This window comes from Anopheles darlingi, chromosome 2, assembly GCF_943734745.1.
Source record: "Anopheles darlingi chromosome 2, idAnoDarlMG_H_01, whole genome shotgun sequence".
Classification (NCBI taxonomy): Eukaryota; Metazoa; Arthropoda; class Insecta; order Diptera; family Culicidae; genus Anopheles; species Anopheles darlingi.
In genome coordinates, this window is record NC_064874.1 from 25,454,954 (window position 1) to 25,469,402 (window position 14,449).

The 14,449-nt window shown below is 48.5% G+C and overlaps 3 protein-coding genes across 6 annotated transcripts in view; 2 read left to right on the top strand and 1 right to left on the bottom strand.

Moving 5' to 3' along the window:
• Positions 1–57: 57 nt before the first annotated feature.
• LOC125948005 (protein Mpv17) lies at positions 58–1,476 on the top strand. Its single transcript, XM_049673632.1, has 3 exons — positions 58–233; positions 303–557; positions 632–1,476. The coding sequence occupies exons 2-3, from the start codon at positions 372–374 to the stop codon at positions 1,052–1,054; spliced, it is 609 nt and encodes a 202-aa protein (XP_049529589.1). The 5' UTR covers positions 58–233; positions 303–371; the 3' UTR covers positions 1,055–1,476.
• LOC125947898 (ATP-binding cassette sub-family C member 4-like) lies at positions 1,472–7,293 on the bottom strand. The gene is made up of 7 exons (XM_049673417.1): positions 6,307–7,293; positions 6,051–6,233; positions 5,601–5,983; positions 4,176–5,166; positions 3,890–4,100; positions 2,928–3,813; positions 1,472–2,852 (listed from the first exon to the last, which is right to left on the bottom strand). Exons 1-7 carry the CDS (start codon positions 6,489–6,491, stop codon positions 1,585–1,587), a joined length of 4,107 nt encoding a protein of 1,368 aa, XP_049529374.1. The 5' UTR covers positions 6,492–7,293; the 3' UTR covers positions 1,472–1,584.
• A 440-nt stretch (positions 7,294–7,733) lies between these two features.
• The window catches only part of LOC125947895 (ATP-binding cassette subfamily C member 4-like), a 10,500-nt gene continuing 3,784 nt past the window's right edge, over positions 7,734–14,449 (top strand). Inside the window, exons 1-4 of one of the 4 annotated variants that reach the window (XM_049673411.1) lie at positions 7,734–7,871; positions 10,079–10,523; positions 13,433–13,600; positions 13,673–14,449. The exon at positions 13,673–14,449 is cut by the window's right edge and continues 1,308 nt beyond it. In XM_049673411.1, coding sequence (XP_049529368.1) covers positions 10,339–10,523; positions 13,433–13,600; positions 13,673–14,449 — 1,130 coding nt within the window. In that variant the 5' untranslated portion in view covers positions 7,734–7,871; positions 10,079–10,338. The other 3 variants (XM_049673410.1, XM_049673412.1, XM_049673409.1) reach the window with 3 other exon arrangements.

The following is a 14,449-nucleotide window of genomic DNA, read 5'->3' on the forward strand; positions in this document are numbered from 1 at the left end:
TGCGCGGTGTGGTTTTTGGCGGTTCAAAACAAGTAAACAAACGAAAAATAGCAAAAAGTAAACACAAAAACGCCGATAACCGAACGAGGAAGCCTTTTTTGCCGAAGAGGTCGCTCGTTGGGCGGTTGTTGGGGGCCAAGTGAGGAAGGACGAAAACTATCGATCTTTCTGTGGTGTTCGTCGTTGTCCGGTGCCGTAAAAACCGTAGAAAAACGTGGCTCGCGACCGGTCCTGTAGTACTTTTTAATACCTTCCGGCTGAGGCTTGGCTTAGAGTGAGAGTAACGAGAATCTTAATTGCAGAGAAATAGGGAGCAGAAGATATCCATTTCAATCGCAACACGGCGAACGCTCTCTGTTACCTAACGCACCATGTCGCTGTCGAGCCTGTACAAACGAGCCCTCGTGCGGTACCCGGTGCTAGTGCAATCCGTTCAATCCGGCCTGCTGATGGGAGCTGGCGACGTCATTGCACAGGGTTTTATTGAACGAAAGGACTGGAAATCGTTCGATGGGGTACGAGCTGCCAAGTTCTTTGCCATTGGCTTCTGCGTTGGAGTATGTACCATTTCCCGACTGCAATTTCTCGCGGTGTCGCAGGCTGATGGCTTCTTCTTCTTCTTCTTTCGTAGGGTCCTGGTTTACGGAAGTGGTACGGTGTACTTGATCGACACATCGGCAGCAGCGGTGGTAGCAAGGCCATCACAACGCTCAAGAAGGTTGCCCTGGATCAGCTTATCTTTGCACCGATCTTCCTAGGCACGCTAATCGGTACGATCGGCGTTCTCCAAGGGAACAACTTGAGGGAAATCAAGCGAAAGCTAAACAACGAGTATACCGACATTCTACTGACAAATTACTACGTCTGGCCGTGGGTGCAGCTGGCCAACTTCTATCTGGTACCACTGAACTACCAGGTACTGCTCGTGCAGTCGGTCGCCGTGTTCTGGAACACGTACCTGTCGTGGAAAACGAACCAGACTGAGCCCTCGAAAGCGACACTTGCGCTGACACACGATCCGATCACTCCCGGGGATGACAAAGCTGCATCGTAGGAGCAGCGTGGGGAATGCAGGTGAACCACTAAAGTGGTGATTGTGATATGCAACAATGGTTAATGTGCGGAGTGTGGGGTGATGTATATATTATTGATAGTAATTTTAAATTACTACTTCCTTTTATTCGATTCCTTATCAAATCCTCCTCTTTTGCCATGGAATGCCATAATACTTTGCGAATGAAGTAACGGCTGAATGCGGCACCTAGTCGAATAGGACTAAACATGAAGTAATCCTAATGGCAGTAACAAAAGCAGACGAAGTGCTCTTAGCAATTCAAATGAAAAGTTTAAAAGGAGTTTAAATGCGCAATGCAGCAAATGACAGTTTAATATCAGTCCGTTTCCAGAAGCACTAAAAAAACTTCTTTCGCTCCCTTGTTCGTTAATGGATATCAGTTAATAAACACAAAACTGATGTTTACAACACATTTTATTGTACGTATATAGATATGGATATACATTTACTCTATCTGCTGTAAGTACTGTACTGGAAGTCGGTTCAATCACAAGCCCTTGAAATTTGCGCTATTCTATTCGAGATAGTGTTCGATTTGCCGCACTTTGTGCCATTTTGAGCAGATTTTCGGCCTCGTTGGATCCGGTAGCGTGCACTATTTCCCTAAAAACTCCTCCGGGGCGCTTGAGCAGCTCGGCCGGTTGCCCGAATTCCACCGCACGTCCACCTTCCATTACTACCACTCGATCGTAGTCTATGATCGTGTTGAGCCGGTGTGCTATCGTCAGTACGGTACAATCAACAAATTGCTCCCGTATCGTACGCTGTATTAATCGATCCGTGTCGGGATCGACGTTGGCGGTCGCCTCGTCCAGCACTAGGATGCGATTGCCGCGCAGAATAGCCCTCGCTAGACACAGTAGCTGCCGTTGACCAACACTAAAGTTCTGCCCACCGGCTGCCACGTATGCATGCAGGCCCAGTCCTGAGGATGTTTCGTTAGCCAGTTCACGTAGCTCCACCAGTTCCAGCGCTCGCCATAGATCCGCATCTGGATAGCTCTCGAAAGGGTCAAGGTTACGTCGCAAGGTACCAGAAAAGAGGACCGGATCTTGCGGAATTATTGAAACTTTCGACCGCAACTGCTCTAGCATAATGTTCGCCGTGTTAACGCCATCGATCCGGATCTCTCCCTCAACAATCTGCGCCATCCGGAAGAGGGCCGCTATTATGGACGACTTACCGGCACCCGTCCTACCCACGATGCCCACTTTCTCGCGTGCTATCACGCGGAATGATAGCTGCCGAAGAACGGTCGGTTCCTGTTCGGCGTAACGGAACGCAACGTTACAGAATTCTATCACTCCCTGAGCAGGCCATTCACTTGGAACGATCGATGCGACAGCAGCAATACTGGGTGTTGCAGATGATTTTGTCTCCGGTACTGCAAGGGTTTCTTCCGGAGTCAGATTCCGATACTCAAACAAACGCTCAACCGCTACCAGATGATTAAACATCTCCGCACTTTGCCGAATGCCGAACTGCATCTGACTGCCAATGCTGTTGATCTGCGTGATTGCAAGCCCAACGATGGCCCCGATGGCATCGTCGTCGTACAACAGATAGCTCAGCGTGACCGAGGCAAAGAAGAGGAAGAAAATCGTATCCAGTAACAACCCAAAGGCAATGCGACCCGAGTGAAACATGAAGCAGGCTCCTGTATTGACATTCTGATGCGTATCGAACTCCTGGACGAGCAACCGTTGGACACCGTACGAACGTATCGTAGGTAATCCCGTCAGTGTGGCAGCAATGTGCGTAAATATCGGTGATCTGGCTGAAAGACAGAAAAAATACAAAGTTATTCCACTCTCTCTAACTAACAGCTTAACATTTTAGCCGCTACACTTACTAACTGCCTCTAGGCGACGTGTGCTCTGAGAAGTTCGTAGATAGATGCGCCTAGTGACGAGCAACCCGGCTAGCAAAAGCAAAATAGGGGCAAGGAAGTATGGTTGAACGAACATCACTACCAGCATGGCACCGGCAAACATGAGCAACGTTTGCGTCGCATCCATGATCGATTTCGGCAGCAGCTCATCCATCGAACCCATATCCTTCGAGAATCGGTTCAGTATGCCACCGGATGGGTTCGTCTCGAAGAAGCGCATCGGTGCGGCAATGAAACCCTGGAATACGCGATCGTGAATTGACTGGGAAGCACGACCGCACGCTTTGTAGAACCCAAACGCCCGTGTCATGGCCACAATGAAAATAGTCGCTACAAGCGTTACGTGGATGTAAACGCAAATATCCTGCCCGATGATGTTAGGTCCTGCCGCTTCAGTGTCCGCGGTGGTATTAGAGGACCGTAGTATTGCAGGTTGCAGGGCTCTTTGTTCTTCGACTGTGGTCCAGTACGATACCCACCAATCGGTCACGCTGACCGCTAGTTGTGTGAATGTAAACAAGGCGATCAACATGACGAAGATGAACCAGCTGCCAGCGCTGGAAACGTATTGCAGGAACACCTTTGAGCCAGGTAGCTTATCGCGATGTGGCTTATCATTTGTGCCCTCCTTTGTCACACGATCCCGCTCCGCACCTAGTGCATCGGAGCCATCGTCCATCGGATGTACACTGTCTACTGTAACGTTCGAGCAAGTTGAGGTGTGCGATATCGTTCTGCTGTGCATGGGAGCAATCGGAGCTTCCTTCTCCTCCGGATTTTCGATGTGCTCCAGTTCGATACCCCGTTCCTGTAGATCATGTGGAGTTCCTTGAGCTGCGACTCTACCCTGCAAAAGAGGGAAGTTCGGCATCCAGTTGCTAGTTGAACGTTTATTTCCTGCCAAAACGACAAATCGATCATACCTCCTTCATTACGACGACCCAATCCGCTTGCTGGAGGAAATGTATCTGATGGGTGACGAGGATCCGGGTTGCCCGGGAATTGTGTCGAGTCAGGAAGCCTCCATTTGCAATGCAGAGCTCGAACAGGTGCTTGGCAACGTGAGCATCAACCGCGCTCAGTGGATCATCAAGCAGATACACATCGACCTTCCGATAGACAGCTCGGGCTAAGCTATTGCGAGAGAGACAGATAAATGCAAATAGAGGGTAACGCAGGAGGTGTTGTGGACACGAGTATATAGCTTACCAAACTCGTGCCTTCTGACCACCGGACAGTGATACTCCGCGCTCACCTATCTGCGTCATATCACCGGCCGGCAGCTGGGCTAAATCGGGCTGTAAAGCGCACACCTTCAGCACCTGCCGGTAACGATGCTGTTCGATTGACTCCCCGAAGAGAATGTTCTGCCGGAGTGTTCCACTGAACAGCCACGGTTCCTGGCTAGCGTACGCGATGGTAGGCGAAGGGCTGGTTCCCATCAAGAGGGCACCCTGTTCGACGGGAAGCTCCCGTAGCAAGACCTGCAAAAGTGAGCTTTTTCCCGCTCCGACCGGCCCGACGATACCGATAAGCTTACCGCGCCCAAAGTCAACGTTAATGTCTTTCAGCGTGATCGGTGATTCCGTGATGGAATGATTCGGAACGGTCCAACGTGCCGTAAGATTGCGCATCGATATGGCCACGTCTTCCGCTGGATGATCGTCCTCGTGAAGCAACCGTTTTCTTTCTGCTGGCTCACAATTATCCACTAGATGACCGTTCGATTCGCGACCAGCTGTTACTTTCTGTGTCTTCTGGTCCTCGCGAACCTCATCATACTCTAGGAACGCCTGTAGACGTCGGGTGGCCACCAATCCTTCACCGAGCTCGGCAACACCACGCCCGAACATGCCCGCCATCGTGTAGGAAACGTTCGAAAGATAGCTAGTGGCTACGAATACCTTCGCCGCCGATATGTCCTCATCCAGTGCAATAAACGCTAGCATAACGCCTAGCACGGCGGCACGGGTCGTGAAGAGCTGGAAGGTCATGTGGGTGGCTCGCAAGTAGCCACTCTTGAGCACCTCGCGCAGTTCCTTGTAGCGTGCCTGTGAGATGAGCTTGGCAAAGGGGCGCTCCCAGGCGTACATTTTGATCACGGCTATGCCGGCAATGATTTCATCCATCAGCCGGATCCTTTCATCGGTTTTCAATGCGGTCCGTAGGCGATAACGGGAAGTTAGGCTACCGGTGTACGCTAGAAAACGCGGAAACGAAAAAGATTCTTTAGTGCCCAAGTACTGTAAGTGCTATTTGCACAAAAATTTTAGGATAATTAAAAAGATTGGCGAGTTTAAGCTGTACATCTGCTCAACATGCAACATAGTAATAAAGAAAAAAAAGAAGCAGAATAGCAGTTTGGTAACATTTGCCAGGGATAAGAAAGTAAGAAAAGCCTAGTAAGCTAGTAAAATAAATCTGTTTAGCAAAGTGACCATTGAAGGAATGACGATTGTTCAATTAACTAATCTGTTGAAACTGGAAATGAAACCTTAAGCGAGAGCGTGGGGGTACTAGAACGTGAACAGGTAATGTCCAGTAATTGAAAAATGCCTTCATCGCCTTATTTCCGGTATTATTGAAAATTGCACTTCATACTCAGAGAGGAAAATGGCCCCTAACGTTACTCACACTGAATCGGTGTAATGATTGCCACCGCTAGCAAGCCTATCACACCGGCCCAACCGACCTCATACCAGAGCAGGACGGCGGACAGCACCATCACCACCGGTGAGGTCCACATGAAGCACACGAGATAGGAAGCGATGTCGAAGCGATTAACGTCATTCGATAGCAGATTCACCACCTTCCCCGGTGACGTATCGCCCAGTGCGGTTCGCGAGAGGCGCAACGATTTTCGGTACAGCAAACTGCACACTGCAATCTTTGTCTTTACACCGGTCAGGCAGGTAAGGATGCCGTACTGATTGTCACAGAGCACGATAATGCCACGCGTCACGATCATGGCGATTGCATAGTAGATGGCTTCCTGATGCGTGATATTACTCTGTGCCCTGTGCCGAAGAAGAGAGGATGGTGTGAGCGAAGAAGAACGCACCAGATCCAGATCAGAATACTAACCGGAAGTAGAGCAACAGTCGGCCGAGAAAGATTGGTTGCGCAAGTCGCAACACAACCTCAGCGAGCAGAGCCAACACCGAGAGGATCGCCCATTCCTTCCATAGCGAACGAAAGATCGCTCGAACTAGCGACGATTGATAGGCAGGGTTCCGTTGTTTGCGAGCTAGTTGTTCGTTCCAGCATCTACAAAGGAAGTTCGTAAGGGATGAATCATTGAGCGATCGATCGTGCGATTGTACTGCAATCGCTTGTGTACCTCTCTAACCGATCACCCAACCGATCGGCTTGATCCTCGTCGAGTGGTGTGTAGAGGTCGTGAAGCTCGAACCGCTTCCTGTTGCCCTGCCGGAACATATCGATCGTCCACCAGAAGGTGAGCACCGACAGGAGGCCGGCCCGTTGGCGTGGGTTCGGACTAAGCTTAACGCGTGGCGCCTCCATCACGGCGCTACTCACTCTGGTGCTACTGACGACGACGACTACGTTGATTTGAGATGAGATGGTTGCGAAGCGACGGAAGAGCGCAAGATACAACGCGAACTATGTGTTTGGCACACGCCGCACTGATAAATGACTGATCTCGGTGGTCTGAGGATTGATTTATCACGCACTTCACTCCAGGAACTAGAGCGGTGACACGAATGAGCATACTCAACAGCAGCAGTAAGCGCAAACAATGAGCACCATGTTTGTCCAGACCCCGAGGCCCCAACCGCGAAGCAGCAAGTGCGTCACCTCCGGCACCAGCACTCTCGTTTGATATGAACGTCGCGCAAAGGGTTAACGAGAACTAACGCGCCCGAACGAGTTTTCCCTCGGACGGAATGCGAGCCCCAGAAATCTTGGGGCAGCCCCGATGGGGAGCAAACTTTGTCGCGCTTCTGTTGAGCGCGTGTTTGGCTGGACGCCAGGAGCGGCGTGCGAAACGGACACAGGCGCAACAGGGCAAACCAACACTACTAGCACTCCTGGTCAGCTCGGTTTTGCTGGCTTATTTTCACGGTCACCGGGGGCCCGATCAGCTGTTTCACTTGGCAACGGTAGGTGTGGTAAATGGGGGGCTGTTACGTGGGACGCATGGCGTAACAGAGACAACGCAAGTACTCGGGAGAGAGAGTTAGACAGGGAGCGAGGATGGAGAATCCTTATATACTTGGGGACGATAACGGTATTGAGCGGCACACAGTTGCTCCTGACGGTTCCAAGATCCCACGAAGACTATTGCGGTCGGTCAATCAGCTGCTACTCCGTACACCAGATTTCGCGGTTCTGCCGGTCGTCCGACGTCTATGACGCACGCAGTTAACTAATTTTAAAAGCAAGAATAACAAATTATGCTTGGTTATGTGTTTTGTCTGGGGCCGCTATTCTATGCTGTTTATGCTTTAGCACATTTTCCATACTTTCGTCACAGAAATTGAATTGTTTAATGATTAATTTATTAGTTGGTTTTATAAATGTTTGTGATGTTTCTATGTTTTTTGCCATGCTGCACGTGCGTGCATTGGTGTGTGAAATTATCTCGCGCATAATCTTTCGCTCTCCCATTTGTGCGCTCGCTCGCTCTTTCTCTCGCGCTCTTCGATCTTCAATTGAACGCACACAAACGTGATCCGGTGTGGCGACAGCAGCAGCAGCAGCAGCAGCGCTGAGGGTTGAACGGCGCCCTTCTTCTTTTTCCTTCTCACTTTAATGTCAACCGCGGTACGGTCAAGAAGTGGGCGCCGTTGTCGCCGTCAAGATTTCTCCCCGGGTACGCACTGGTTTTCGCGATTCTCAATTCTATTGTGCCATTTATAGGGCTAGTGCTAGGTTCAAGAGGTGTGTGTCGTTCGTCTAGGGGGATCATTTCCTTTTGCGGATACGGTGCTTTTGACTGCCAAGCACCCTTTCGGAGGTGCTATTTTGCGTGCCTTGCAGCTGCGATTTCAGCCCGGTGGCTTTGTTTCCATTCACAAAACGAGTATGCGCTACAGGTGGCGGTGATGGTAGTGATGCTGGTTCGATTAAAACACGTTCGTTGTCCACCAGAGTAGTTCTTCCAACACGCTCCGTCTCTTCGTCGTCTTCTTGAACGGCGTTTGTTGTGCGTGCGCTTGGCAGTAGTGTGCGTGTGTGTGCCGGAACCGCGATGAATGGAACGCGCGCGAACGCTGCCGGACCTGAGATTTTGACAGATTTTGCGTAGTTTACGTGTTTGATTACGATTTGCGGCATTGCCTACTACTATAGTAATCGACAACGCGATTGAGCTGTAGGTTGTGGGACTATTTTTAAACAAAGGACGTCATGACGATCGACGACCACGCGAAAACAACAGGGCGTTAGCCTCGGGACCGGGCGGACTCTTATCAGTGAACGGCGGAACGGTCACATTTTTTTGGTAAAAGATGGTCCGAGAATTGGGCAAGATCTCGGACAGCCACAGCGCACATGTGGTTCCCTGGTTGTTTTATTAGCAGTTCAAGTGCTCTTTCACACGTGTTTGTTCGTCCACCAATGGTTGGGTGGTTGGTGCTGTGATACTTAGCTTGATGACGTAGCAATAAAACCGCGAATGGCTCGCGAGAGTTCACCTGTTTCTAGCGCGAGTGTATCAGCGGTAGTAGATCGAGGAAGTTTAAATGAATACCAGATAGAAGACGGCCCTGGCGCAGCTGTATTATTTGCACCGTCATGATGATCGACCGTTCTTGTACCGGAGCGATCTGTCGTGATCGTGCAAATCCCTTGAGATACCGAGTGTCCCCGGTGTGTGCATAATGATAGCGCAAGAATTCTCTGAACCACCACATGGTATAATTGCCGGGGATCGCAAACGGCCACCGCGGCAGCAGCTGGAAGAACCGACGGAGTAGTAGAATGCTAAATGCTATGGCGCCAAAATACCGGTTTGGCCGTCACATGTCGCTGCGTTGCGTCGTTGTATCCGTTACTTATCACTGAGTAATGGGACTCCACTTTTAGAAGAGCGCGAGTACACACCAGCAGCGCCCTGTTCATGGTCACGCGTGATTGATTGAATTCCGTTATCTAATATCAAACGGCAAGCCCTCGAACATCGTCCATCGGCTGCGCCGTGCCGTGTAGCGCGGAAAACCTTCGTTGCACTGCGATAAGCCTTCGCATGGAACGCTTTCTTTAGGGTGTTTATTGAGAGAAGTTTCATTTAGAAACCTAGAATGTCATAGAACGGTGAGAATGGATTAAGTTGGCCGATTCCTTCCATCTTTTTGGGTAGTGGCATATGCCGGGGGGTCAAACATATGCCAGGAAATGGCAAACTCGACGCCCACACTTTCACATCGTCATCACCATCATCATCATCGTCATCGTCATTATCATGGACAGGTTTACAATGCTGTGGTACTTCAACAAATATTCGTTGATGTGCTTGCGATAAGAATGATCTGCTTGCAGCGTACTGATGATGACAGTGCAACTACTTCATGCCTGTCGTAATGCAACCCCGCATTTACATAGCGGTGCCAGCATTCGCACGCGTGTGTTTGATGGCTGATTACGACGGAGCTATATGGCATCCTATTTCCGGATCGCCGATCACTGTATACGCCCGCCAACGCTGGAGAACTCGTGTGCCTCTGTCTCGCTGTGTGTCAGCGTGTCAAGTATGTTTCCTTCCTCAGAGCGGTCCAGTTCATGATGGTAATTCGTGCGCTCGAGTGTTACTGCTATTGAGTCTGAGCGAACATGTTATAACAATTATCACTTGTTGAGTATTGAATTGCTATAACGTAATTTAGAGTACATCAGTGAAGAATAGGGAAACAGAAAAAGTATAGCAAATGATGCGACGATAATTTCGCTATACCAACGGTGGCCTGTGCCGCGTTCTGTCTCCGTTAGTCGTATGTTGCGCGCTGGAACGAACGTGCTGCTGCCATCTTCCTCTCCTAGACATCGTGCTCCGGTGGCAACTTTAATTGCAAATCCATAAACGCACTCCCGTAGCTTTTGGAGCATAACATAACGGGGTTTCGGTGCTTTTTTCTCCCTTCGATACATAGTACGTACCGGAAGTGTTCTATGATAGGGTGTACCAGTGCCAGTGATGCTTTAAATTGTATTTTAAAGTGTGATGCTTATAAAGCTGAAGTACCTACGTTTGTCGAATAGTGTGTCAAGCAGTGAAGTGAAGTGGAGTGCCAGTTGCCGTACGAGATCAAACGGAGTCGTGAAGGAAATGCAAACAGTCGCCTGCCGGCAACTAGAGACTAGCTGAAACGAACCCGTACGATAAGCAGGAAATAGGAGAAGGGAAGAAACGATGGAGGCAATCACACGGAAACTACCACCGAATCCACGGCAAAACGCCAACATCTTCTCCGTGCTGACCTTCTGGTGGACGATCGATCTGTTCCGCAAGGGTTACAGCAAGGTGCTGGAGTTACAGGATCTCTTCCGGCCACTGGAAGTAGACAAATCGGATGCACTGGGCGATCGACTAGAAAAGTAAGTTCAGATCATAACCGTTCTTCTTTTTTTGCTTCGTTCCTGTAATTGTTAATGTTTGCAAGAAGATCGCATGATCAATGTAGCGGTGAGCTTCTAACCTCCTCAACACATGTGTAAGCTGGCTGGCATGTGGTCTTGTGATTCGTGGTTAAACGCTTAGCTCGAGGGGAGTGCTCTCCGTGATCAATGGCGTCAACCAATGGCTCCATGAGTCAGCAGAATTCTCGACCATTACGGGGAGTCCATCGCACTCACACGATCGACAGCACGTCCAAGATTGACGATCATCATTAACAGTGAGCGCGAAACGCGCTGATCATATCATCGTAAGGTCTTATTTTAAGAGCATTAAATGTAATTTTCGTACATTTAATTCACAATTCATGATCATATGTGCTTTAATTTTGCAGATCTATTTTATATGCTTTTGCGGACTACCATTCCGTGTATAATATAGAAGTAGAATATTTAAGAACCCGCAAACCATCGGCGCCACTTTGCGTGGTATGCATATCAATTGGCTTTGGGGAGAGCACGCGCCACAGCAAGAACGACGTCCACTTCGCACTCGCGCGACACTAAATGAAATTGAGTCGGGGACGGTCAATTTGCCTAGACGACTTGTGCGTCCAACGCGCAGAATAGTTAACATGTCTCCCCGGAGGTCTTCGAGCCATATTACCGACGCTAGCTTGAGACCGACACTGCCTCGATACGACGATGATACGATGATTGATCTTCATTGAAAGTAATTGGCCGGCGGCATCGTCACCGCGGTTCGTTTTGCTGTGGTGGCTCCGCGACTGTACAGCTCACGGTACTGGAACCGGACAGATACAGAAGAAGAAGAAACCCTGGAAGAAGCCGTTGCCGAAACGTGGCGATCGGCAAATGTCTCGGTTTGTTTTGTAATCATATGTCCGTCATATTTATGTTCTAGCGAATGACAGTTCAGTCTTAAGACAGTTCGACTTAAGAACGCATGTTTTTTTCATCATATTTTTATCACCTTGATACACTAAAGTAAAAACAGAAGATGTTAAATGATTTATTAAACATAACTTTTAATGTTTTAAAACTTTAACATTTCAAAGTAGCAGGTTGTTGCAGCGATTTTGGCAGTTTATTGTCGTTAAACAAACTATGCTAAATAGGAGAGTTGTGAATGTGTTTTGGAACATTGGCAGTTGTTGAAAAGCTGTTCAAACATTCGATCACAGTAACGTTTATTTGTTGTGGGGACTGACGGAACATCAAATTTGTATGTAGAATGTTTCTTTTTTCAAAAAAGAACAGAAACCATATTCTGCTGCTCTTAAATACAGATGAGTATTTGTTATTGAAATTGGTGATTGAAAGAATGTTGTAATTTACCTTTACCCGTTTTTACTATGGAAATGTAATAACTATACTCGGACGGCAGCAAAAACGGTTTAATCACGTGTACTAATGGACCTTTGCAGGGTGGTAATTCTAGCGCGTACTACATTACAGTATAGTACGTGGTGTAAGCTTGTTACACACTAAAACGTATTCGATTCTCAAGGACAAAAATACATTTATCATGTTAATTATGTCGTATGACTGATTACAAAGCTAGCCTTTCCAGTGATCTTTACGATGACTTTTAAATCAATCTCAACTGAAGCGACGATAAAGTCCCTCCCTGTCATGGTGCATTCATCCGTAAAAGACTTTTTCGTTTAATTTTTCAAAACTTCTCGCTATGTTGGGTGGCATCAAACGATTAAAACCACGAGATACTGTGGTTCGGTCGGTTTCCAGTTCGTCAGCCTTTGGCCACGGTTTATAATGATTCCCGGTCTCACTCTTCAATCTTTCTCCCTTACTCTCTTTTGCTCTCTCAACTCATTGCCGGTACCGTGTACGCAAATGTTGATTATTTGTCTACCACCGTGGAAAATGATAAAGCACTGACGATGATGATGCTGCTGCTGCTGCTGCTGTGGCGTGCGGCGTGCTGCGGTCATTGCGGTTACGCGCCCCGATCTCCGCCAAGCTCTACCACAAAAAGTTGCCTCGTCATACTGGTGTTCTATTGGGTGCCCTTGCTTGTTTGTACTGCTGAGCGTAGTAACGAGCTCTCCATGCTGCTTCCCGAGGTCATACCGTACAGTACTTTTTTCCATGTTTCCCGGTCACGATTTTGCCAAAGGGAACGTCACCTGCTCACACCTCATCAGAGCGACGTTATCAGGTCGCTGCTAGCATACATAATGTGACGAAATGGGTTAGATGAGGCGTGTACATCGATAGCCAGGCGGCGCATTATTGAGCAATGATTACACCACGTTGCACAGGAATCCCTTTGTGGGTGGCACAAGCACGCCCGATCATAACTATTTTTATTTCATTTTCGATGCTCGCCACATTAATACCACACCGGTAGACTTGCAATTGTACCCGGAACAAATGATTCTCATAGTTGAATGCGACTGACTTCATGACTTGTCATTCTGCACTGCGCTGCGTTGCAATTCAAAAGCATAGATAATTGCTATTCTTCTAGGGTTGTACCTGCTGGCAATTGTTGATCATGGCACTGGATCGATCGCATGAATCGATGTTCGTTTGCGGAGTTTCCATGTGTAACATTCGTGTTATGTGCCGAGCGGCGGGGTCTTCTATTGGATAATTATTATATTTCAAACAAATCATAATCTTCTATACATTATTGTTCATTCAATCTTCATTCAAATTATCTAACGGAGTGTCTAAAACGTCTCTGATAGATTATAAAAGGTAAAAAGGATTTAACCTGCTGCAGGCTTTCTTGTTTGATATTTGATAGTTGCTATAAACAACAACAATTAAATGGTTTTCAAAACGATGCTACTATGAGTTTACTTTAATATATTTTTTTTCACATTTATTCCCTTCAACAGAAAATGGTTCGAACAGCAGGCCGGTCCTGGTCGACCGTCACTGGTGAAAGCGATCTTCAAGACGTTCTGGCGCGAGTATGGTTTGCTTGGATTAATAACAATCATCAACGACATCGTGATTCGGTTAGCGCAGCCCATCTTTCTCGGTTGGCTGCTGATGTACTTCCGGTAAGAATACGCATTCAGTGTATTAAAAAAATGTGATCGTTTCTTACGCTTTTCCCGCATTGTTTCTTCCAGCGAGGACTCGGAAGTGAGTCGCGAGAGTGCCTTCTACTATGCGGGAGCTATTGTCCTACTAAACGCTCTGAGCGTCATTACGATCAATCAGTACGTGCTGGGGAGCTTCCAAAATGGCATGAAAGTGCGCATAGCGGTGTGTAGTGTAATTTATCGGAAGGCACTTCGGTTGTCCCGAACCGCACTCGGTGATACGGCACCCGGCAAGGTGGTAAATCTGCTATCGAACGATGTGAACCGATTCGATATCGTGTCCGTGTTTCTGCACTCGATGTGGTCGGCACCGCTGCTGGCGATCATCATCGGTGTGCTCCTATACGCCGAAATCGGTATCGCCGGTCTGATCGGTATGATCGTGATCGCAATCGTAACACCAATACAATCTTACACCGGTAAGCTAACGTCCCGTTTCCGGCTGCAGACGGCCCTGCGGACAGACGAGCGTATCCGGTTGATGGACGAAATCATCTCCGGCATTCAGGTGATCAAGATGTACGCGTGGGAGCGCCCCTTCGCCAAGCTGATCAGCCACGCCCGGCGGCTCGAACTTAAGATCGTGCGGAAGAGTGCGTACGTGCGGGGTCTGTACATGACGTTCCTGCTATTTACCACCCGCATGGCCCTGTTCTGCACGATGATGGCAATGGCACTACTGGGTGATGAGATAACGGCAGCTCGCGTGTTCGTCATAGCGACCTACTATGCCATATTGGCCAACACGATGTCTGCCATGTTTGTGCGTGGAATTGCCGAGATAGCGGAGGCGATGGTGGCGAT

Coding starts and splice junctions, on each gene's coding strand:
- LOC125948005 (XM_049673632.1), top strand. CDS start 372: ATGTCGCTGTCGAGCCTGTACAAACGAGCCCTCGTGCGGTACCCGGTG. Junction 558..631: donor CCATTGGCTTCTGCGTTGGA/GTATGTACCATT, acceptor CTTCTTTCGTAG/GGTCCTGGTTTACGGAAGTG.
- LOC125947898 (XM_049673417.1), bottom strand. CDS start 6,491: ATGGAGGCGCCACGCGTTAAGCTTAGTCCGAACCCACGCCAACGGGCC. Junction 4,101..4,175: donor GGTCAGAAGGCACGAGTTTG/GTAAGCTATATA, acceptor CTCTCGCAATAG/CTTAGCCCGAGCTGTCTATC. Junction 2,853..2,927: donor ACGTCGCCTAGAGGCAGTTA/GTAAGTGTAGCG, acceptor TCTGTCTTTCAG/CCAGATCACCGATATTTACG.